The sequence below is a fragment of the Myotis nattereri genome (genome assembly GCF_964212035.1).
Source record: "Myotis nattereri genome assembly, chromosome: 18".
Lineage (NCBI taxonomy): Eukaryota > Metazoa > Chordata > Mammalia > Chiroptera > Vespertilionidae > Myotis > Myotis nattereri.
In genome coordinates this window covers 24,191,386-24,217,046 of record NC_138093.1, presented here as the reverse complement: position 1 = coordinate 24,217,046, position 25,661 = coordinate 24,191,386, and the positions used below count along the sequence as shown (strand labels likewise).

General features: G+C 47.6%; 1 protein-coding gene across 1 annotated transcript; it reads left to right on the top strand.

Moving 5' to 3' along the window:
* Positions 1–4,296: 4,296 nt before the first annotated feature.
* RGS8 (regulator of G protein signaling 8) lies at positions 4,297–25,140 on the top strand. The gene is made up of 6 exons (XM_081112188.1): positions 4,297–4,790; positions 6,704–6,832; positions 9,225–9,326; positions 10,152–10,216; positions 21,347–21,513; positions 22,723–25,140. Exons 2-6 carry the CDS (start codon positions 6,807–6,809, stop codon positions 22,903–22,905), a joined length of 543 nt encoding a protein of 180 aa, XP_080968314.1. The 5' UTR covers positions 4,297–4,790; positions 6,704–6,806; the 3' UTR covers positions 22,906–25,140.
* Positions 25,141–25,661: the final 521 nt, after the last annotated feature.

Genomic DNA, 25,661 nt, shown 5'->3' with positions numbered 1-25,661 from the left:
GGCGTAGTCCTGGAATCTGTCTTTGCGGAGCACGTAGTCATTTGGGAGGATCAGGAAACATAAGTCACAAGGATGAACTTCAGGCCATGATGCGGGCTGTCAGGGAATCATAACAGCGCCATGGTGTCGGGATGGAGAGGTTCCTTCTGATGGAGGAAGTTCTGGAAAAGCTTTGGAAAGGAGAATTTTTAGCTTGGAGGTGCTGGGTTTGGAGGAGGAGCTGGGAGTTATAAGGCAGATCCGGGGTGGGGACGGTCTGGGCAGAGGGAGCAGCTGAGGAATCAGGCATGTGCGTGTGTGTGTGCATGTGTGTGTGTGTGCGCACATGCATACACAATGGCATTGGATGGATAAATGGGACAATATGATTGGACTGTCAGATAGACAAGGAGCTGCAATGGAGCCCATCAAAGATTATGAGGATGACCTGGTGTCTGTTCAGTGGGTAACTCGTGGTCGTGTATGTGCCAGAAGGCTTTGGGGGCTGATGAAATAGGCAGGAAAGTCAGTTACTTAGGAGGGTGGAAGGCCATGCACTGTGCTGTGTGCCCAATAACCTCTGACATGACAGTGTCCGTGGATGGGAGGGGATGAAGTTGAGAAAGAGTTCACAGATGTGATGATAAGGTTTCAAAACCAATTCAGCAAGGGGATATGGAGGAAACGAAGCCAATACCTGTGCGTGTTACCCTGAGGAGCTAGGATGGAGCCCGCAGGAATGGAGGGTTAGGGGAGAGAGGTGGTCACATCAGAGGCAGGGGTGTCTGCGGAGTCTGAGAGGGGAGGGCTGTCTAGCAGACCTCTGGGAAGTTGGTCTGGAGCTCAAGAGAGGCAGGATCGAAACCCTGATCCTGGAGAAAAGCAGTGGCCAGCACCCGCAGGGTGTGGTTTCCCAGGAGGGCAAGTGTAGACTGGGAAGAGCAGAGAGAGTCACGGTGGCCTGAGAAGCCAGAGCAGGGCTTGTAATGGCTGTTTTCCTGGGGAAAGCCATGCAGATCAGCACCCAGGAAAGGATCTGGAGCTCTGGATTCCTGAGCAGGGGCCCCCAGCCCGTGATGCATTGTTCAAGTAGGTGAATGCCTTTCTCGTTAGCAGTCCAACCTGCTTGCCTTCTCTGTTTCTCCTTCAGGAGGAGAGACCTTGACAGAATGCTTACCCCTCGGGGCAGCTTAATTCCCCCCCAACCCCCGAATTCTCTATGCACTTGGCTCTGTAGGAAGGACGATTAAGGGAGAGTCCTCCCCTGAAAGGGGGCCGTACTTGGTCTATGTTTCTCAAACTAGGGTGCAGTGTGGTTACTCTTTGATGTTTAGGAGTGTTTTGATTAAAAAAAAAAAAAAGAGTTTGGCCCAGGGGTGTGGCTTGGTGGTTGAGCGTTGACCTGTGAACCAGGAGGTCACGGTTCAATTCTAGTCAGGGCACATGCTGGGTTGCCGGCTCCAGGCTCCATCCCCTGTGTGGGGCGTGCAGGAGGCAGCCGATCAATGATTCTCTCTCATCACTGATGTTTCTCTTTCTCTCTCTCCCTCTCCTTCCCTCTCTGAAATCAATAAAAACATTTGGGGATAAAAAGAGTTTGGACTAGTTTGAGTTTTCTCTTTTTACTCACGGCTGCTGCATGTCCACACACTACTGAAAGTCTGCTCTTTATATTCTTGTTCTCCTTTACACTTTTATTAATTAATCATATTAATTATTGTGTCTTTCTTTAAACATTTGGCTTGGCTTATTGACTTCCTGTGACTATTATTGCTCTAAGGCTAATTGAAGATTCTGGTGCCTGGTTAAGGTTGGTCAGCCTCTACTCGAGACTTGAGCCCACTTGCAGCCCTGACTTATCTCCTTGGTGCCTTTCAATTCCGGATGCCAGAATGGGCAGCCTGAGACCTGAAGGAGGCCTTTATCCTGCCAGTTTAGACTTCTCATAGAGGAGAAGTCCCCTGGTGTCACTACCTTTGTTTTAAAGCAGTGGTTCTCAACCTTCTGGCCTTTTAAATACAGTTCCTCGTGCTATGACCCAACCATAAATTTATTTTCATTGCTACTTCATAACTGTAATGTTGCTACTGTTATGAATCGTAATGTAAATATCTGATATGCAGGATGGTCCTAGGCGACCCCTGTGAAAAGGTCATTCGACCGCCAAAGGGGTCGCGACCCACAGGTTGAGAACTACTGTGTTAAAGCAAGGGGTAGAGCTGAGGCTGGAAGCACGAAGTTTGGTATTAGATACCAGTTCTGCCACTTATAATGACTTGTCTCTGTTTTTCCATCTTAGTGTGAGGATGATAAAGATGTCGTTGGCCTTGTAAGTTTGTTGTGAGAGTTACTAGTAAATAAGATAACACAAGCACAAATATTTGGTACAGTGACTAACACATACTAAGTGCTCATTAAACATTAGGTATGTGTGTGGAACCCATGCATGGGTCCCCCTTTTGCTATACACTTATCTGGGATTAGGGAAGTGCTGATCAATGGGCTTTTAATCACCAGTTCTGTGTACCTCTTTCTTATGGTAGAGTACCAGGAACATGGCCAGAAGTGAAGGGATTCTCTTTATGCTTAAATTCTGAATCCCGGCTAGCATCAGTACCAGGAACATGGCCAGAAGTGAAGGGATTCTCTTTATACTTAAATTCTGAATCCCGGCTAGCATCAGTACCAGGAACATGGCCAGAAGTGAAGGGATTCTCTATATACTTAAATTCTGAATCCCAGCTAGCATCAGGGTCCAAGGCAGGGGCTGTGAGGGATGGAAAACGTTTCTTTTGCATCCCACTTTATAACACCAAGTTCCCTTTACCTCACAGAGGGGCACTGTGGACATTTTCAGACAGAGACAATGAGTCACTGTGGAGGCAGCATCAGCATTTTGATTTCCTCCTATCATTTCACTGCGAGAAAACAGGTTACGCACCAACAGATCTGCTGGGGAGGACTGGGTCCCAGCATGACGTGGTGAAGAAAGCTCTGCCACGAGAGTCACAGAGAACAAGTCCTGGTCCTTGGGCTCCTCTTAGGTGTGTCACTGCGAAAAAGGCGTGCTGCTGTCTAGCCTCAGTTTCCTCATCTGTAACTCCCGGCTAATAACCCCCTCTCTCACTACGACATGGGATTGTTAATACTTAGAAATGCTTTCTACATCGTAAAAGGCTAGACAAACGGAATGGAGTGTCTTTATTAAAAAGCCATCTCTTTCTACAGAGATCTGGCTGCCTCCAGCAAATGCTACCTTCTGGGTTTCAGAAACAACTTGCAGCAAAGGCTGGGTGCACTTGGAGCGAGTTCCCGGGGGGGGGGGGGGGGGCCCAGCTCCAGAGACCTCGAGCGGAATGAGGAGAATCTGAGCTTTATCCCAAGGCGTTGGTCCGCGAATGCTAGCATCAGAATCACTGGAAGGCTGGACCCCAGGCCCAGCGTTTCCGAGTCTGTATGTGTCGGGTGGGGCCTGAGTCGCGGCATTTCTAACACATACCCAGGTGACGCTGAGCGCTGCCGGTCAGGGGCCACACTCAGAGACCACTGCACTAGGACAGGCGGGAAGAGGGAGTCCTCCTTCTGAACTGAACAGGCACTGTGAAGGTCCACGTGGGTAAGGCTGTCTGGAAGAAAAAAACGTAGAAGGCAGAAAAATTGGAATAATGCGCAGAATGGGCAGAACAAAGGGAAAAGTCTCACTCCATAACCTATGCGAGTAGGGGGAAGTTGCTAGGTGATGGATGAGGGAGAGAGGTGAATTTCCACTGCAGGAAAAACCAAGTGAGAGACAGGAGCACAGAGTTGGAAATAGACATGTTCGGGGAGGTGGGAAATTTCTCATTAAGAAGTGAGGGGTGGGGTGGTGGGTGTCGGGGGCGGGGGAGGGGTGGGAGTGGAGAAATGCCTCTGTAGAGTAAGGGGACGGCTGAGAGGTGGCAGAGGGGGTAATTAATGCCGGGCTTGGTGGTTTGGCTCGGTACTGCAGCATAATAGAAACTGGGAGAAAGGAGGTGGAATTTAGATGTGTGACCTGCCCCGTAGCTTTCGTGCTCTCTGCATTTATCACATCACATCACACCCAGCAAGACAGCCCCCTCCTCCTGGCTCATTAGGAGATTTGGTTCGGCGTGGCTCCTGCTGTCAGCAGCTGTCTGGGGCGAGGTCTTTATGCTCCCTGCTCCCTGAGCGGCAACCAGCCTTCAGCAGGCAGCGGAGCTCATTAGAAGGGGACCCCCTGGACACTGGATTTCTTTCATTGGCGGCAGGAAAGAGTTAATGCCTCCGGCTTCGCTGCCCCCTGCACAGCCTCTGGGTGCAGAGGGAGGCAGCTCTGGGCTGTGGGGACTTCTCCCTGAGCCTCAGCCAAAGAAGCAGGGGAGCAGCTTCGCGAAGCTGAGGAGGAAGGTGCGGGAGGAGTGCCAGGCGAGCTCCGCGCAGGGGCACCTCCAGCATCCTGCCAATGAGGATGGGCGTGCAGCCCGTGCCCCGGAGCTGAGCCGCCGCCCGCTGGGTGTAGGCTGCTCCAGTATTTATTGGATGTGACAAACAGGGAGAAGAGATTTCAGCGGGGCTGCTCGCTGCCCGGCTCAAGTGGTGGGAGGTGGATTGTGCATGCATGCATGTGGAGATGTGTGTGCGTGCCCGCGTGTGCCTGCGTGTGCATGCACACATGCCCTTCACCCGCCAAGGATTTGACTGCTAAACTGCTAAAAGACAGATCTGCTCTCTCCCCAGACCTCCCTCACCCGCAGCCTCTCTGACCATCCCGTTGGCAGAGACCCGCAGGCCATGAGGACCGGTCAAAGACAGTGAGTATTGCTTCTCTTTCTCCTCTCTGGGTGCCCGTGTGGGCTGATTGCATTATCCATATTTAATTAACCTGCCTCTCCATATTGATTGCCTTCTCTCCACCGAGGCTTAATCTCTCTTCCCCTCTTTATAAATCTTTGCTTTGCTTTTAACCTTCTTCTTTTTTTTTTTTTTTTTTTTTGCCCACTGAGCATCCTCTGTTTCCATTTTGACCCATCCTGTAGAGTCACCTGTAACTTGATGTCCACCTCTGAGGGCACATGAACTGTGGGTGTAATCGCACTGCTGGTTTTCCTGGGCTCTGGGTAACCCCAAACTCTGTCCCCCAAAAGTCAAGGGCCAAATGGGATAAGAGCCCCGAGGTGCTGGGGTCAGAGAACCTTGCAGGTCCTCATTCCATGGGCTCCAAGCCTGAGCTCACGGAAGGGGCGGTAGAGGGTCTGAGGCTGGTGGGCACGGCTGGATCTGGAAGAGAGGGAGGCAGGCATGTAAGCAGCTCCAGCAAGCCGGTGTGGGAATGGGAAGAGTGACAAGGCAGTGACAGGAGGCCTGGGGAAACTTGCCCCAAACGACCTTGCCTCTGCTGCGTGTGGGGGTGGGAGTGCCTGGTTCTGCTCAGCTCCAGGGCTGTGAAGGCCCCTGGCCTGGGCTTCCCCCTCCTCTGCGGCTATATCCCACAATCCAGAGAAAATGAGGCTTAGATGCCCAGAACAATGATTTCTAGAGATCCTGACAGCTATGAAAGGCTTCGATCTCCTGACTTCTGAGCAAGCAGGTGTAGGCACGGTTAGGACCAGGATTAGGGAACTGTTCCTGCTGCTGTCAGGGAACACAGCCCCTGTCATATCCTGGGGATGAGCCTTACATAAAATCGAACTTTTTTTTTTTTTAGTTTTAATAAAGCAATCTCGTTATTTTATTAATTGTGGTATTATTCAAAAAGGTATTATAAAAAGTCTTTGTGAAATGTTCCTGGTAGTAGCAAAAGAATTTAAGTGGATCTCAGAAGGGCCTTATCTATCTAAAGGTTTCTTTTAAAATGGATTCTATGTTTGGTGTCAGGGTTCCCCCAGGGGATCCCTTTACGGATAGACTGCTGTCTTCACACGTTTCTTCCTACCAGTTCTCTTCAATGGGAACAAAGGGCTTGAAGCCCTGAGAATGGGACCCTCGGGAGAGCGAGATGATCCATCAATCAGCCCTCAACCTCTGTCCCCTTTCCCTGATGTCCTCCTGCTTCAGGTCGGGGACGGGCCAGTCCGGGGGCTGAGGTGGGCCAGGCAGCTTCCATACGGGGGAGGAAGAGTGACTTGGGTATTCATTTCTTCGGTCTGCGTCTGGGATCCCTGCAAAGGAGCAAGCCTGTGCGGTGACAGTGCCTGGCAGGCTCCCCTGGAGTTACCCAACCTTCCTCCCACTCATGTCCTCCTGAGGCTCCCACACTCTCACCTCTGGGACAGGTTCCAACTTTGGAGGGAGGTGAGAATCAGAGCAGTAGCCAATGGACTGTTTCTGGAGCAAGTGCTGTGTCTCCCCCCCCCCCCCCCCCCATGGCCCCTCCTCTTGGCTGGCTGGTCACAGGATCCCACTCAAGTAACATAAAGAAAACAGTAATTTTTGGCTCGCCACGCCCATGCCTTCCTCCCATGGGGCACGTGCCCCACTTTACTGTTGATGGCCAATAGTTAGGGAGATAGAAACTCCTGACCAGTAGGCAGCAATGTGAACCCACCCAACAATTTTTTTTTGTCCATCCTTGGTTCGTCTCCCTGTCTCGGGACTAGTAGAAGTTTGTGGGGAATGGGGTGTGAGCGGGGAGGTATTCAGTTGGCAGAAAGCCATCAGAAAGGATTTCTAGCACAGTCAGAGAAGAGAGGGTGGCCCCCTCTTACAGCGGATTCTTTGATTTTAGGTGAGAGGACGTGAAAGGGTAAATCCCTGTGCCCCGCAGTCTTATCTCCCGCCCTGACGTCCCTGCACACCGGCCAGAGGGTTAACCATAAGCGGGTGCCTGTATGGCCGCCTTACTGATGCCACGCAGGTAACTGATGCCAACCTGTCTTTTTGCCCCTGCCCCTCTGCTCTTTCTCCACCTGCTCTGCTGTTTGGGCCTCCCAGGGGTAGGCCACTTGTATCCGTCTCCCAGGCCTCCTGTATAGACTGTGCTGTCCTTACCTGGGTGCTTCTTGCAAAGTTATGGCCTTGCAAGCAGAACCTGCTTTAGCACCAAGCTTTCCCATTGATCAGTGGAATTCAATGTGCATGAGCTTGTATTGAACCATCAAGGGACTTCTATGAGTTATTGGGACAGGGGAAGAAGATGAGGGCTAGCCTAGATTTTTTTTTTTTTTAATCCTCACCCAAGATATGCTTAGAGAGAGGAAGGGAGAGAGAGAAACATTGATGTGAAAGAGAAACATCGATCGGTTGCCCTCCACACCTGCCCTGACCAGGTATATGCCCTGATCAGGAATTGAACCGGCAACTTTTTGGTGCACAGGAGGATGCTCAACTGACTGAGCCACTTGGCCAGGCAAGTTTTTGAAAGTAACCTTAACCTCTGGTTCTTGCTTCTGCTCCTATTATTTCAGACTGAACTAAAAGATTAGAACTGAGGTCGCAGCTAGACAAGATGGAAAATCAAAACCATTTTGTTCCAAAGAATAAATCGTGGAAGACTTTTGCAAACTATTGGGAGAATCATTGTTGTCTTGGTAACAAGTAGCACTCTTTACTCTGGCCCCTGCTAACCCTTGTTAGATGGCTTGCATGGATCTGACATTTTTTGGAAATCCTCTTAATTGCTTTTCGGGGGCATGGCCTGGTGTCACAGCAGCCTGTGATTTGTAAGAGTGAGTGGACATGAGACACTAGAGCAGATGTTTTGAATGCCAGGAAATCCGTGGCTTCACAGTGCACCTGGCTGAGATGAGAGGTGGGAGCACAGGATGTGCAGGCTCAGTTTTCTGCAGGATAGTGGGCATTTCTGGGAACTTGGATGTCCCAGCCTTAAAAGACCCTTTCCTCAGAGATGGGCAGTGGCATATGAATGTTGTCCATGCTCGCCAAGTGTAATAACATCCCAGTAGGTGTTTGTTAGATTTCTGTGAATATTTGTCTGAGGGGGTCAAATCCCACTTGAAGTGAAAGGAAGAGATGGAAATGGATGAGCTGTAACATTTCTGCTCAGGCCCAGGATTTGTGAAAAAGAGGGAAGAAACATCAGGCAGGAAGGACTTCCCTTCAACATGGAGAATAACATCTCCTAGGACCGTTTCCAGAGCACATTGTTACAGTGTGTGGTCCTGATCTGATTATACCAACCTCCTGCCACTTACCTTTGCCCTCCATTCGAGGAGTTGCTGGGGTTAAAGTTCGGAGCCAGAGAGTAAATATTTTCAGCTTTTGGGCCATATAGTCTCTGTTGCAACCACCCAACTCTGCCCTTGTGCTCAAAAGCAGTGTTCCACAATACTAGTAGGTAAACAGATGGGAGTTGTTGTGTTCTAATAAAACTTTATTTACACAAACAGGCATCTTCCAGGGCTGACCTCTGGTTGAAGGTAAAAGGGGCTAATGTTGGGAATCAGAAAGAGACATGAACACAATTTCTCATTGGATCCTCCACAATAGATAACTATAATGAAGTGTCTGGACCTTAGGAAAATAAAATGTATGAGAATTCTAAACATGTATGTTAAAATTTTAAGCCTGCTGATTGAGAGATGCCAAAATACAAACAGGAATAGGAGAGCTTAGTTAAGCAGAGAAAAGAACTGACAAAGGGGACACAGGTTCTTCATGGCCGAGTGTTCCAGTCTCCCTTCCTCTCACCGGCAGGCATGGTCCTTGCTGGTCTGTAGCCATTCGTGTATATCCCCAGGTTTGTGGGATGAGAGGGGGAACCCGAGCCACTTGACCTGCCTGGACGCCCCAAGCTTTGTGCTCTGAGACCCTGTGAGATGCATTCCTATATCACACCAGTGCTCAACCCTCCACTCTGTGTGGGAGCTGCTCTGGGGCCTTTGCAGTCGGGAGCTGTGGCGGCCACAGCTTCGCCCTCCTAATGGAGAGCAAAATGTGGTTTGTTATTTTGTCATCACTGTATTTCCTCTCCCTACAGAGAATCCTAATTTAGAAATTCTTCCAAGCTAACGACCTTCATTGACTTACCATCAACTTGCATGTCAGCTTTAAAAAGCTAGGCCTCTCGGGGAGGGTACCTATTGCTATTTCTGTAGTTGAGCTAGGGAGTGAGTCTATCCCTTCTTGATCTTCTAGGGTTTTCCTGATGGAGAAATCTTCAACCCACCCCGCCCTGGGGACATGGTGGGGTTGGGGAGGTGGTGCTGGCTTCTGCAGCAACAACTCCAGGGGCCCTATTATGGAGCTGACAGCTCTTGTCATGACAGGCCAGGCCCTTCTTGTTGCAGGAACAAAGGGATGAGGACTCGACTGGGATGCCTGTCTCACAAGTCAGACTCGTGTAGTGATTTCACAGCGATTCTTCCTGACAAGCCCAACCGTGCTCTGAAGTGAGTAGTAATGGCCACTTGGCATCCCGGGTGCCCAGCGTGGGGCTCCCACCGTGTGGCCACAGAACCCGTTCCTCTCTAGTGAGCTGTTGGCCAGATGAACCAAGAGACAATACATTCCTGCCTCCTGGCAGCTCCTTTTAGACACCATTATGTGAATGACAGAATGGTTATTATCCTTTCCTACTGTATCACTTAGCACACCTTTTCACTCTTTTCACTTTTAAGAAAATCATATTAACCACCACTTTTCTGCAGCTGCGGTGGAGGATATTTCTTGGCCCTACTTTGTTGTCAATCTGAGCTCTCGATTTGGAAAGGAACACTCCAATCTATTTGAAAAATCTGCTTAGGTTGAGATAAACTGGATTCAGTGACTCTACTGTGCAGGCCCAGAGTTAAATGATGTCACAGATGTCACCTCATTTAACCCTCCTAGGGTTCCATGATGGGCGTCTCTGTCCCCCTTACAGAGGCGAAGAAATTAAGGTGACAGAGAGGGAGTCGGGAGCTCAGCCTAACTTTCCTGACTCCAAGACCAGTTTCTCTACATGGAGATCTTGACATTTTTAAATCACGCAATGGCTTAGCTTTGTTCTTTAGACTGAAAGCCGAGATACTAAATTCCCAGAAGGCCAATCCCGAGATTTCCGCAACCATTTCTTAGGCATGTAACACATTCCAGTGACAGAATTTCAGGAATCCAGGTATGGTCTTCATTTGCCCTGCGTTGTTCCGATCTGTTCTGCTAGCAGATCTCAGTGGTGGCTAAAGGCGAGAAGGTCATTTCAAAAATAGTCAAGAGAGATGGTTTTTCTTTTCTAGGAGACTTTCCACGGAAGAAGCCACCAGGTGGGCCGATTCCTTTGACGTGCTTCTCTCCCATAAGTGTGAGTAGAATTCATGTTTCGCGCTGTCTGGGCAAGTCACTCATTTATTAAAACATGCTGCCTACCATGCACCAGGCAGGTGCTGTGCAGCTCCAGCCCCTGCCCTCAGAGCCCTGTCTGGAAGGGCGTATGGATCGCAAAACATTAATTTCCATGCAGTGGAAAGAGGGCCTTCTTTTCTGTTTTCTGGGTTGAAAGTAAGGTCCTAAGAAGCCTTTACGTTCTCAGCAGGTTTAGCTAGAAAACTGTGAGCTTAGGGAGTTGGAATGATGGTCCAGCAGGAGCGAGAGAGTCTCTGTTCCATCCCAGATCTCATTTATAGATGAAATGACCTTCCCCCCGGGTCACTGGAGAGCCTTGGGTTACTCTCGGCAAATGCAGATCCTGTGCATTCTGTCGTATGCTGGAGTTGGCAGATTTTTTTCTTGTTGCTTTTTATTTTGGGGGGTTTACTACCCCAGCTGCATTGTGCCCCTAGGTTTCTGACTGGGTGCAAGTCTAACTAGAGCACATTTCCTTTTCCCCGCTTTCCTCATCTTTTAAGCCTTGTGTTCCTCACAAAGGCAGACATAGTTGTGGGAAGGGAACCTTGACGTTGGCCTCACTTTTCAGTCCTGGCTCTTTCCTCACCGTAAACAAGTCCAAATTCACTGGGCTTTAACATCCAGGTGGCCTTAAATACATGGGAGTGGGAGAGAGAAGGGTCTTTGGAAGAGAAATGGATTCTGACGGACAGTTGGTGCTCCTCTCCAATGTGTCTTGTCACCATTAGAAGTCCTGGTGGATCTGGGAGCAGAAGGACTGCTTTTAGTTTAGTGAATTGATTCCAGTGAATGGGGGAACACGGTTTTGTATAGTGACGTGAAGAGCATTGGTTGGTCGTCAAACCTATCTTCTCAGTTTTGACCCAGCGCAGCCACTAGATGGTTGAGTGGCCCTGGTGGAGTCCCTCAGTCTTCAAAAGATGTCTTTACAAGTGATTTTGCTTCCAAGTGGGTGAGCAGTTTCCTCTGCCTGTGTCCATGATCCTAATGCTTATTAATAAACTAGAGGCCCGATGCACGAAATTCGTGCAAGGGGCTCAGCCCTCACAGCCGCAGCAGCTTGCCTCGGCCCTCGCAGCCCTGGCTTCATCAGGAAGGTCATCTGGAAGGACATCCAGAAGGTCGTTCAGCTGTCCGGTCTAATTAGCATATTACATTTTTATTATTATAGATGCTTCTGAATAGATTTTAAAATGAAATGTGAAATCTCACTAGAAGCACATATTGTAGCAAGTAACTTTGTGAGATCGTCATTTTAGTGTTCTAGGGATTATACTTAGGAAGGAAAATAAAGCAGCATACTACAGCATATATAACATATGGCTACGGCCCCAAACAGAAGCTTATGTGGTGAATTTGCCAAAGTAATGGCATATGTAGGATAATACTTTAGATTTGACAGTAACACTTGCTGTGTGTGTTTTTTTTTTTTTTTTTTTTAAATGGGGCCATTCTGACTTACTTTCTGGAGGCACATGGGGCTACATGAGTGTCACTATCAATTCACACCTTTTCGGGTTGGATTTGACTCAAGGTCATCTTGAGTCTCGCTTCTATTTCGGATTCATGACTGACTCACTCAGTTCAAGTCCCTGAGGCGCTTTCCTTGTTCTAAAATGGGGCTAGAAGTACCTGTGTGCCACCCATCACCCAGATATGAGATTCTTCAGAGAAGGACACCTTTGGATAATTTTGGGTTCTCAACTCCAAGGTGTTTTGTAAGAATATGGTGTTTTTAAACATGAGGCTTTTAATTATCAAATGCAAAATAAATGTGAGAACAAGGTTGCAAGGTTGCTGCCAATTGAGTCATTAGAGACAGAGTTTGGGTGTAAAATGAGTGGCTGGAAGCTTCCGGTAATTGGGGGTTGCTGCAGTGGCAAGCGCTGGAGATGGAAGAGGTTTGACTTTATTTGCTTGATTCGGTGACTCTTAGAACTGTAGACACTTGGTTCTGCTTTTGTCGGGATGCTTTTGGTTTCCAGGAATTCAGTGACACTCTTCTGAGATGAGGACTCCACTAAGGGGCTAGAGGCTGACGCCGGATTGCTTCTTTGGAAAACTACTACGGCAATAGGCTTTGGACTTTGACGTTCTGTGATCCACCTTGGAGTCCGATGTTCTGTTGTTATTTCTGTTTCGTATGGGAATAAAAAGCCAATGGAGTGAATGTCTTTGAGAAAAAGGGGGTCTCTGTGCAGGGGTCACTGGCAGCACTTTAAGGTTTTAGAACTTGAGCACTTACTCCCCGTGAAGGCGGTGGAGGAGTCGGAGCCCAGGTTGCCTTAAAGAGCCCTGACAGCTTTCTAAAAGTCTGACTAATTTGGGTTAGTTTTGTGGCTCAATTAGGGCTGATTAGGCTTTTCCAAAGGGATTGTGTGTGTGCTGGTCCCTTAGGAGGGACAGCAGTTGATCAGAGGTATACAGGGCTTTCGATTAAGACAACAAAATGTCCTAAAAAAGTAAAGAAAGGAAAATCGCTGAATGACTGGGCTCCAGAAAAAATGTGTGTTAATCTAGAACCTACTCTCTGGCAATTCTCCACATCTAGGCAGCTGTCCCTCCTAAGTTTTCTATTTCAGAAAAATTCAAATAATTATTGTTGTTCCCATGCTCCATCTACAGAGCATCTCTGCCATCCGTGCTTTGCTGGGTATTTTGGGCAGTCATTTGTTTTACAAAAGGTGCATTTGAGTGTTCACTGTGTACAAAATCTATGCCACACAGCTGGTTGGCTGATGAATAGAACAGTCCCTCCCTGGTGGAGAATGCCACTTTCTGAGGAAACAGGCATGCATTCACTCAACACAAGAAATAATACAGTGTGCTGATTGCAGACGGGGGGCCCACAAGACTGCAGATCGGACCCCGACATCCAGTGCCCCTCTTAAAGTCCATCTTGTCCATAATAGAAGTCCTCACTTTTGGGAGCGAAGGGCTGCTTTTAGTTTAGAGCATTGCTTCCATTTAATCAGGGGACATACTTCCGTATGGTTAGGAAGAACTTGGCTGGTAGTCAGATTTTGACCCAGCCTGCCACACAACAGCTGGGCAGCTTTGGCAGAATCCCTGCCTCTTGGAAAACCTGTTTCCTCATCTCTACAGTGAAGGGTCTGGAGTAGGATGTCTCAGAGGCTGGATTCAGGTCTGCCCCCTGGATCTAGGATGCCGTCTGCAGTAACCATCGAGGCCCGGCAATAACCAGTTCCCTCGGCAGGTAGCTGGAGTCAGTGCTGCCTGCAGGGTCATGTAAAACTGCTTCAAAGCTGAAATGGCTGGAGCAACCGGAAGAGGGTGTGTTAGGAAGTCTCCTCTCTAGGTCAGGGTCCCATTGTTCAAATCAACTAATTCCAGTTGCAGGGGATCAAAAAGCAAGTCCGCTAGTTCTTAAAGCTGAGAATGAAAAATAAAAATCTGGGAGACAAATATTTGGAGCAGTTTTATTTCCAATCACATTTGCTGACAAATGCAGAAGCTGAAGAAGCGTCCGTGGAGGTTGGGGAGATAATCACTTGCTAAGTGCTCTCTCTCTCTCTCTTTTAACTAACAAATGAAAAATGAAATTAAAATTGCTGATGGCTTCATTAGATAGGGAAGGATTTATAATATGTGTTAATTTGGCATCATTTTCCTGTTCATCCAGTGACAATTAGACTGGGTGTCTAAGTTGGGCACGTAGTCTGCCCCCCAGGGTGTGTGTGTGTGTGTGTATGTGTGTGTGCTCACGTGTGCGTGCACAGACACCCAGAATCCTTTCTGCTTCTACAACTCATACCCTGAGAGTGAAGGCTCCCAGATTGTGGGAGATCTTTTCTGACTGGCTGCTGGAGAGCAGGCCCAAAACTGGGCGTCTTCTGCTTTCATTCCTCATGAGGTTCCGACACATGCTCATAATTTGTCCAGCTTTTAGTGCAGGGATGGGGAATGTCTGGCCTGCGGGCCCTATGAGGCTCAAGAAATCATTTGGTCTGGTCCTGCCAAGGCAGTAGGGGTGAGTTAAGTAAATGTTTGACCAAATATAGCAGGCTAATTTTGAAGTTGATAAATTTGTATGGCCCATGAATTATGTTACAAATATCCATATGGCCCTTGGCAGAAAAAAATCCCCCACCCCTGTTTTAGTGGGACATTCAGCCCTTATCTCCAAATCAGCCCTTCCTTCCTCCCTCCCTCTCTTCCTTCCTTCCTTCCTTTCTTCCTTCCTTCCTTCCTTCTCCCTCCCTCCCTCTAATTCTCGTCTTCCTTCCTCCATCCCTAGCTCCCTCCTTCCTTTGTTTCTTGGACATAAAAGTTGGGATCATTCCACTTTTAAGGTGAAGGTGTAGACAGGGTTCCTTCCCCTTTCCTCTCGTCTCTTTCAGCCTGATCCCACACCTGGATGACAGAGCCCCTCACTCTGGGCATCTCTTTGGTCCTTAGGTTTGTTTTATTGTTTGCACGGAGCGTGGAGGGTTGATGCTGACCTGTCCCCACCAGGCCTAGGGAAGGAAAGGTTAATGGAATAGGATGATTGAAAGCTCTTTTGAGTTTGCAGAGTTGGCATCCATCTCCGAGAAAAAGAGACCAATAAAGAAGCATTTCGTTTTTAAAAATTAGCCTCCTTAGGGATAACGGTTGAAATATAGAAAAATGTAATGACTTGATTGGGTCACATAGCAACTAAGCAGAAAACAAACAAACCAACCAAACAAATACTACTATTACCAACTCATGAAATTTCTTAATTATCCACCCAAATGGTCTTCAGCGCCCACCAAAGCTTGAGAAGCACTGCTCTGAAACGCGTGTAGGTACAACCGTGAATCTGGCGCATCTTGGTGGGGCAGGTGGTCTGTTCTTTCCAAGAAACACACTACCCACTATATCGTAGCTTTCCCAAGTTCTCAGGCAGCACATCCTTTGATGGTATGTCATCTGTGCATTGCAGATTCCACATTTGTGGCAGGTATGGTGCAGGCTGTTCACAGTAACTAAACAAATACGGCAAGTGCACTTTCTGGGTAAATTGGGGATAAGGGTTAGAGATATGTGGAGAGAGGTGGAGGGGAGACTTCTCCTTCTTGCCATCCTCTCTACATTGCTGTAGCTTTGACTTGCAACCAGAGAGGTGGCTGCCTTTAGCCTTTATAGGAGTGGCCGGCTTATATAAGGCACCTGTTCAAAGCTGGTTGAAAAAGTTCGAATGAAAGCAGTTGGACAGGCCTCCAACACCCATTCTGTCATTGACCAGCCGTGTGACCTTTGGCAAATTCTGTCACCTCTGTAAGCCTCCCTGTCCTCATCTGTCAACAGGGAATCATAAGACTTAGCTTGTAGATTTGTCGTGAGAATTCAATGTGATCATGATTGTGAAATGCTAAACATGATGACTTTCACATAGAGGAGTTCCATAAGGGATAACTATTTTTATTAGTTTTGTTATAACATATTAAACTCGTTGAGAAAGCGTGCATTTCGTGCCTCCTATATACTCAAGGTGGTGTTAGCTTCTTGTTTCCATAGGCAGCTTGAGGTTGAGGTTGAGGTTGAGGTACAGGTGGCGGGGGGCTGTATTGGAATCACAGGTGGGCTTATTCAAATTCCATAATACTCCCCCCTCTTTGCCTCATCCCTTCCTCATCCCTCCTCAATTTCCCCTCAATGTATGTGAGAGGGTCCCTCTAGGGATGTAGTTGTTAAAAGCCCAGTAGGTGAATCTGATGAATCCCTGTTGTTTTCCTACGTATCAAACCAACAAGGCAAATATTATTGGACACTTCAATTTTGAAATCATTCCGGCTGTGGTGTACATGGGCTTTTAGAAAAGTTCTCTTGCATCAACAGTCACTTGTGGGTGCTAACCTTTCAATGTATCAGGGGCATTTGTCTCCCCTTGCATAGAAGACTCCTGGCTTGTTTCTCGTAATAGTTGGAGATACAGGCTCTGGCTTGTTATTTTGTCACTTGACTCAGCTTCTGGTTGATAAACTAGGAAAGAACTTTGGAATAGGAGTTGTAAGACCCAGGCTGTTCTTACTCTTCTGCTACTACGTCCTAGGAATAAGGGCCCATGTGACCTCAGAGCTTCTCCATCTCCTTGTGTCCAGCGTAAGGCTGGTCTTAGAATCTCTCATGTCCTTTCTGGCTAAAGTTTCTAACAACCATCATGTCCTATTACTATTATAATATGTCATCTTGCTATATATACCCTAACAAAGTAGAGATCATTGAAGAAAATTATGTTACTCACAAGACTGAAGTATAATTAGCATTGCTAATAAATGGCAGTAACTGGAAATAGTTTGCCCTTGAAATAATGCCCTTCCCTAAATCTTGTTTAGCCCTAGCTATTTGTTTAAAAACAAACACATATGATGCTATTCTTATCACAAATTTCAAATTAGAGAACTTGGTTCGGAATGAAAGTGGTTTTGACTTCACCATTAATACATGTATCTTGGGTTTTTAATAAATAAATGTGTTTTCCTCTCCTATTTTCTACCTGACCTTGGAACCCATTCCCGGTTTATTTTTTCCAATTGATCAGGGATGCGAGAGGACTCTGGTCTTTGGGACTGCACTTTGGTAAACAGAGAACTCAACCAAAAAAATAAAATAGAAATTGCTTGTGATCTTGTAATTTTCCAGGCCTGGGAACCGAGCTAGGCTTAAGCCCACCCCCCGATGCCAGCTCAGTCAGGGCTCCTGGACCTTGAACTGTTACCCAAGCCAACCTCCCTGCTGCACCAGCTGCACGCTCATTCACAGTGACCCAGTTTCCCTTCTTATGTAAGCAGCCCGCGCCAGAGAACCAGAGAGAGTAGGCCGGCAGCAGGCAGCGTGTGCGGCCACGGGACGTGTTCTTGGAGAGCCTGTGCCTGCTCTGGAAGATGCCAATATTCTGCTCAGTGTTCCAGGAATTCTGGACACAAGCCTTACACACCAACCTCAAACACTGTGTCATGTTCTTAGAGCCTGGGCTTCTTAGAGGAGCCTACAAAGAAAACCAAAGGGAAGTGAGAAATGAAAAAGAAAAAAAAAAAGGCAGATCCCCATGTTTCTCTCTCAGTTTCGTGAACTGTCTACCACCCAACACCTTTAAATGACCAGGATTATCTTTGGGTATTAGGCATGTTGTGTTCTGTGTGATGATGCCTTAAAGCACTGAAGTGTAGGCACAATGATCACAAACATGGAGGGAACATTTATGATCTGAGTGTCAGGCTCTGCGTGCTGTTTACATGTATTATGTGATCATCCCCACAGCCCCCTGGGTCAGTGCTGTTAGGGTCTGCATTTCTTTTTTTTAAATTTTATTTATTGATTTTTTAGAGAGAGAGGAAGGGAGAGTGAGGGAGAGAGAAACATCGATGTGCTGCCTCCTGCAGGTCTCCTACCAGGGATCCAGTCTTCAGCCCACACATGTGCCCTTGACTGGGAGTCAAACTGGCAATCTCCTGGTGCACAGGACGAAGCCCTACCAACCGAGCCACACCAGCCAGGGCTAGGGTCTGCATTTCACTGATAAAAGAACCGAGGCACAGAGAGGCTAGTATCTTGCCCAAGTCACACAGCTAGTGTGTGTCCGGACACGATGCCAGGCAGTACAGCCTCAGAGATCAGAGAGAAGTCACTCTGTCCAGCTGCCTGGAATCTGTGGGGATGGAGGAGGCTCTGGTTCCTTGGGTGTAGGGGAGGAAGCAGCATTTTACGTGCACAGAGCGGAGTGCATGGAGCCCTTGCGCAGCTAACACAATGCAGGTCACACTGAGAGGTGCCAGTAGATGCCCGTGAGCCTTTCAGAGATAAACCAGCATCCTGCATTTTAAACCAATTGCAGTGTCTGGGCAAGCAGAAGGGGAGGGTCCTGGTGGAGAGAAAGGGAACAATGGAAAAAAAACAAACAAACAGTGAAAGGGACAGAGGAGAGAAGGAAAAGAAATGGGACAGGAAAAGATGCTGAGGGGTCAGGGAGAAGACCAGAGAAAAGCCTTGCTGAGAAGTGATGGGAGGTGGTAGCGGGGAGGACAGGATGCAGATGGGAAGAAGAACCCCACTGGCTCTGGTCCATACAATTCCGTTGCTAGGTGACATAAGCAGGAAAGGTGGGCCAGGTGGGGGACCAGCGGTCTGTACTCAGAAGCCCTCTGAGGCCATCTGCTCTGGGGAAGGGGCCTTGGGGTCCCGCAGCCTTGGGGGCTTTCTACCCCTTCTCATTTCCATTGTTCAGTGCAGTTTCTCTCGGTACAAGCCAATTCTCTAGGCATCAGTTTCCTCACCCACAAGATGGGAAGAAGTAAAGCAACAACATCCCTGAGAGCGTGTTGCAGGTGTTATCTCTTTAATTCACACAAAGACCCAACAAAGCTGAGGCTTAGATGAAAAGAGATAACATCTGTACCTCGGGTAGCACAAGGCCAGTTTCCTTAGCTGGGTTATCTTCACCAAATACTGTTGATGGAGGCAGAATGGTAATTTTCTTTTTTTCTCTGTAACAAGACTCGGCTTGCTCATAAAAAAAAAAAAAATGATGAAAAGCAAAACAAAATCTAACGCAAACAATAAACTTGAGCTTTCCCAACAGGCTCTTCCAAGTTCCTCCTCTAAGTCACTTTGCATTTGCTCTGTTAGATGAATGCATCGGGTTTTAGGGTCCTCCCCCCAATCTCTCCTGTCCACTCCCTGACTATAGTGGAAAGGCAGCAGGTCCTCCTGAGAGTGTCCATGGCTCTTGTCACGTGTGGGCTGGTCCCACTCAGAGGCCACCTGGGCTGTCTCGGGCATTGTCTCCTCAGAGGCGTCCACAGCTCCAGCTAGGTTTTTATCCAGCCTCTGCCTATGGCCTCGGAGTGGTGGCCATCTCCTGGCAGGCAGTCTAGCTCTCAAGTTCACGTTCTTTGGAGCCTGTGGATGCTTCTGGACCTCCCCTGTGAGAACTTGAAGGAGATGCGGGTGGTAAAGAGAGCATCACAAGGGCTCTTCTGGGCAGAGATTTTAAAATTTGTTTTCTGAGGTATCCCAAGACTTTGCACAGTATGTAGTTGTACATTAGTTTGAAAAATGTTGTTGAATTGAATGAATGATTCTCAGGCCACCTCTCAGCCTAACTACTGCCATGTCACTGTTTCACAGTCACTTTGACTCTCAGTTTACCTGGGGTTTCTACTCCCTCTTCTCAGGGTTTCAAATCCAATGTAGGAATGAGGTTGGGTGGGATCCAGAGCAGAGCTCTGATTTGAGTCTTGACCAGTGGTTCTCAACCTTCTGGCGCTTTCAATACAGTTCCTCATGTTGTGACCCAACCATAAAATTATTTTCGTTGCTACTTCATAACTGTAATGTTGCTACTGTTATGAATCATAATGTAAATATCTGATATGCAGGATGGTCTTAGGCGACCCCTGGGAAAAGGGTCTTTCAACTGCCAAAGGGGTCGCGACCCACAGGTTGAGAACCGCTGGTCTAGACTATGTTACTCTTCTCCTCCTTCCCCCGCACAGGAACAAGCTTATTTCCATCCTTTCTAATGGGAAAACAAGCTTACATAGTTTTCTGCTTTCTCCGTTTTCTATGTCGTAGAGATAAGGTGACCAAATGTCCTCGTTTTTGCCTGTGGGGGTCATAGTTTAAGCCCAGTCTTCCCATGTGATTCACAGAAGTGCCCCCCTTCACTCTCAGAAATGTCTTGGCTCGCGTGATGAGTTCATGGCCACCTCTAGCTTTGTTAGACACTTTCAGCTCATACCTCCAAATTTAGATTTATTTATGATTTCAAATTTAGCTTTGGGAGTCCCACCAGAACCCTTTTCTCTCTCAAGTTGGGGGCTCTTGCAATGAAAAGTCTTAGCTTTATGGCCATTGTTCTAGCATCAGTCTATATTGAAAGACAAATAGTGACTTTTTAATTAGGAGAAATAAAAATGTTTCAGAAAAGTAAAAGCAAACATTCAAGTACATCAACAGCGTAGCGCCGCCAATCCATCAAACAATCCAGCGCACTGTGCTGGCGCATGTCGGTGGACCTCAGATCCGCGAGCAGGGCATGCCATCACCCAGAGTTAAGAACTGCTCACATATGGTCCTCCTAATGAATTTTAGAAAGGAAGTAGTACACCATTATAGCGAGAGCCATTTTTAATAGTGCAGTGACTTTATTCTAGGCGGTGCCTACTCTTCCCCTGAGGGAAGGTCTTTGGGCTGCCAGCGGCCAGGTAGCTGCAGGATAGCTCGCAGAAAGCTATCATTGTTACTCATTTAAAGGAGAGTGTGGTAAGGGTTGAAATAATTCATTAAAATGTTTTAAAATATAAACATCAACTGAGTGCCTAGGCTATCAATGAATACTATTTTCTTCTCCAAATCTATATGGTAACCCTGCACCTCTTCTTCTGATTGGAGGCTCTGTTTGAATAAAAGTGAAAGGGTATATTCATTCAGTCATTTAGAACAAAAACTGTAATTAATCTTAATTAAAACACATAATGTGATAGGCAAGGTCTTTTGAAATAAATGAACTATGTTGTAAACCATTAAAATACAGGGCCTCAGAGGTTTTCTAAAGGAGGCTGGGAACCCCGTGCATGTACTAGAAGGGCATTACCAGCTGAATTTCAGTGTGTGTTCACCTTCAGATATGATTCTGGTTGCAGCAAAGGATTTGCCCTGAGGAATTCACACCTCCCTCTAGTTTATTTTATAATAGATTGGGTTTTTTGTGTATTTTTTCCAGGCTTGTATTAGGGTAAGGAATGGGTTATACGCATTACTTTGGCCTCATTAGAAACACAGGCTCACCAGTAGACCCAGGGGGCAGCCGACTCTGCATTAGGGGTCAGGCAGTGACCACTGACGGCTGATCAGAAGTGACCAGGCCCTCCCATAGTCATTATTACTGTGGTTTCCTAAGCATTTCTCCTTAATATCACTGTTGCCTCTGAGACTCTCTGCATGTCTGAGAGCAGAAAGTCTTCAAGAGGTTCTGGAGGAGCAGTGGGGGTTAGTCAAGGCCACTCTGACATTATTACTACCTTTCTTTCTCTCTTCTGCAGTTCTTGTGCCTAAGCTTCTTTCTATCTCTCTTCCTTTCCACCTCCCTCCACATCCACAGATGGGGTGGCTGCATTCCTCGCCTTCTTGAAGACCGAGTTCAGCGAGGAGAACCTGGAATTCTGGTTGGCCTGTGAGGAGTTCAAGAAGACCAGGTCAACTGCAAAACTGGTCTCCAAGGCCCATAGGATTTTTGAGGAGTTTGTGGATGTGCAGGCTCCGAGGGAGGTGTGTTGGCAGTGGCAAGCTCTTGTCAGACCTCTATCCATGGCTCCTGGCTCACACCTCCCTCCTCATGGGGGTTTGAGCCAGGCATGATGGGGACTGTCTTTGGAACTGAGCTCACTGGCTCTTGATGCATGGGGGGATCCTTTTAAAAGCAGAGCCAAGGGCTTGTGTAAAGGAGCTCCAGGAGGAGTGCTTTAGCTGTCTGCCAGTTAAACATTGCCCGCAGGAACTGTGTTTCTCTAGAGATTCTACAAGGAGAAACACCACTGAATCCATGTGAGTTTTCCTAGTGGAAAGCAGCATGGCTTAATGGAACGAGCATCCACTTTGGAATCTTGTTCCAATCTCAGCTCCACCACTTACTAGCTGTGTGATCTTGGTTAAGTTACCAAGCCTCTCTGAGTCACATTTTCCCAAATGTAAAAGGACCTAATATCACCTTCCTTTTAAGACTACTGTAGGTATTAGGGATAAAGCACCTGTTGAGTATTTGTCGATGCTTATTAATTACAGTCATTTATATTATTTTACCAGAACTTCTTATAATTACTTAGAATAAGAAAATGAATTCAATGTACTGCTATTTTGATATATAAAAGGTAAATTTACTTGGGAGGGTTTTATAGAAGAAAAGCATTCGCTGTCAATGAGTTTAGGTGCATTACACACCTAGAACTCTTCAATTGTGCTTTGACTTGGGCTGCTGGAGGCCTTTGGCCTGTGGCCAGGATGCTGTAGGCTTCTTATAATGCTGCTTGGAACAGAGATGTGCATTCTAATCACAATCTCTCTACCTGGAGCATTTGTTTTCATAGTAGTTAAGAAAGGACAAGAGGGCAAGCTTACTTTAGGGAACCGGCATTAATACTTGTCTCTAGTCTAACCCTTTGACATTGCAAAGGCCTCTGGACTAAGAGTTAAGTGAATTGGGGTTTTGCCTTGGCTTTGTTACTGACTTTCCATATTACTTTAGACCAGCTTTTTAGTATCTCTATTATCTATAAATTGGGATGGGGGAATATCTGGTCTTCAGGACTCATAAGATTCTTTCTAGAATCAGAAGGGATGACCTCCATGAAATCAGTTTGAAAAGCCTGACTAGCCTTATATCTATCAGCTGCTGTCATTGATTATTACATAATTAGGACCAGCTGCCAGGCGCCTTGGCCCTTGAGAGCCAGTGACCATGCTGTCTGTTTGTGTCTCCAGGTAAACATAGACTTCCAGACTCGAGAGGCCACGAGGAAGAACATGCAAGAACCATCCCTGACTTGCTTTGACCAAGCGCAGGGCAAAGTACACAGCCTCATGGAGAAAGACTCTTACCCCAGGTTCCTGAGATCCAAAATGTACTTAGATTTGCTGTCCCAAAGCCAGAGGAGGCTCAGCTAGACCTCAGATGGGGACTCTTGGAGATCGCTGGCTTTCCCCGCCCCTTGCTGCCAAGACCATATTCTAATGTGAAATGTCAGGGGTGTTCTAAAGCAGTGGTGTTTAGGTTGGGAGGCTGGGGGTGAGGAGGGGATGAGGGGCCATTCCAAAGTGTAATTCAGTCACCAGATCTGGGATTCTATTTTATTTACCCATGTTTATGTTTTGGTTAGTGGTAGCACCTGGCTGCACTCATCCTTCTCTGGGTCAGCAACTTGCCCTCCATAACGCCTTGGGTCATCTCCACTGAGAAGGCAGATTCGCTAGGCCGGGCTAACCAGTAAATAATAGAAATGCAGTGTCCATACCTCCCATACCCTCCTCCGTTAGGATTCCTGACACTCTAACTTGTCCTATACCCCTGTGAGGAAGAGTAAGAAGACTGGCTCACACCTGTGATTTGCTATCACAGTGTAACAGCCAGTTCCGGGTGCTGGGGCCTCACAGTTTAGGAGAGAGGTCTCTGTGGAATCCCCGGTCTCTAGAACTATCATTGATAGGGGACCCCTGGGAGAAGGGGCAAACTCCATGGAGTTGGCTGTTTCTTCCATTTCCACAGGACCAGTGTGCAAGGCTGTGCTCACTGCCCATCTTAGTCTAGGATATTCACAAGACTCCCCTACCCTTGCAAGACCCTTCCAGAAAGGGTCTTGGGAGATGTCCCTCACAGCTTCTGATGCGGAGCTGCTATTAAGAAAGATACAGCTTGCCTATCTTCCTACCTTCTACCAAGAAGTTTCCCAGAAGTTGAACAACCAGGAAATGTAGCACCAGTAGACCTTTCTGCAGTGGGGCACCATATAACCTTTCTGCTGCTTAATGTACTCTCTGCCCTCGCTTCCCTGTGGCATCACACATCACCGATCTCTTAGAATGACAGACAGCTTGGCAAAGGGAGGCGAATTCCCATAGCATGGACAGCTCTCACGGTGCCTACTGCTCTCCCTGTCTCTCTCTGTGCCCCCTCCCATGCAGGTCATGTAATTATGATGGGGGAGAATGGGAACTTAGGCCATAACTCTTTCCCAGCTTGCTTCCTGGGAGCACGCTTTCTTAGAAAGGCCCTTCTCATGAGGGCCACCTTGGCTATTCAGCAGCTTCCTTTTTGATTTCTGACCTTTTGGGATTGAACATGAGGCTAAGAAGATCACTGTGAACATTTGCTTGTGGAGAATCTTCCTAAAATGCTTTCCTGGTACCCTGGGGCTGCTCTTGGAAATATGTCAAGAAAGTCTTTCTTAGAGGAAGAACCAGGCACATGGAACCTACTCTAGCTGCCCAGGAAAAAGCTGACTCTGGCACAAGACTGCGGTGCCAAGGAGATGAATCCTCAGCAGAGAGACCAGAAACTGGAAGAGGGCCCTGGAAGAGGCTGGTCTCTGGGTGAACTGAATCACAGAGAATGTGGCGAAGGAACCACTGGGACAATTCAAAGTCAATGGATTGGGAGGCATGGCAGATCTCCAAAACATTTAGTTTGACTAAATGGAACAGCGTCTGACTAGATGTAAGCCCTGGAGTGCAGGTGATTGAGAACTGGGCTGAAGCATTCTCCTCCTGTGGGGTGATGGGCCTTTTTAGACATGCGGGGATCCCAGTGTTTCCATTCCTGTCCAGAATTGTGCGAATCTCTTCCTTCCTTGGCTGTAGCTAGACAAGGCCAGGAAGGCTCTCGAGTCCCACTGGTGTTGGGTGCACTGCCCTGCCATGGCACATCGTATCCATGAGTGAGGATTGGTGTGCCGGTATGAACCACCAAGGAGAAAGAGAACTCATGCCTATAGTTCTCACACGGGAGACACCAGTGGAATTTCATGTTCAAGAACTCTGAAGCCTCAAGTGGTGTTTCTAGTTAGATCAGGAAGTAAGTATTCCCTTGCCCCCACTGGTAAAAAAAAAAAACCCATCCGTAGCTAAAGCTGCCAGGATTAATGTAATGATCAAATTCTCAAACAGGGTATTTTAAACATTGTTTACATACGAAATGTGCATCTGCTGCCAACTCTACTGTCGAAAATGAGGTGCATAGAAATTGGAACAGCACGGAGTTATGGAAATCTGAAACGTTCTAAGAGGGGCCTTTTTACCACTTCCACTATCCCCAGGAGACAAGTCTGAACAAGAGTGTTGTGCGGTGGCCTCACTGGGGCCCTAGAGTTCTTGCCAACTGTTGGTGGAATGAAGGCTTCAGATGGTGGTGTCATGGTGCCTGGTGACTTCCTCCCACAATGGGGAGGCATGAAGGACCAAGCTTGGGTATCCTGAATGTTGCCACTAAGCGAGGGTATGTGGGCATGTGTGGAGGAACATGATCGCTGTTTATGGTACTCCCATGGAGTGTGTGTGTGTGTGTGTGAGAGAGAGAGAGAGAGAGAGAGAGAGAGAGAGAGAGAGAGAGAGAGAACTGTGAGCATTAGACTAGTAACCACAGAGATGGTCTTCCCGTGGGATGGAGCTGTCTGCACACCTGTATGTCCTGCTTCCCACAAAAGGCACAGAGCTCTGCGCTCTCGTGCCTACTTTCAGGCACTTTGGTGATGCCAACCCAGATTTTGGTCTGAGACAAAACAAAGAGAAATGTTTACAACATCTAGAGCAATATCCAAGCATACCTCATCCCCCACCTTCCACCTCCCCGTCCTGCCTGTCCTATTTCCTCTTCCACAAGCCCTCATCGCCTCGCCTTCGTAGGTGGGCCCCCAAGAGGGACCACTTCT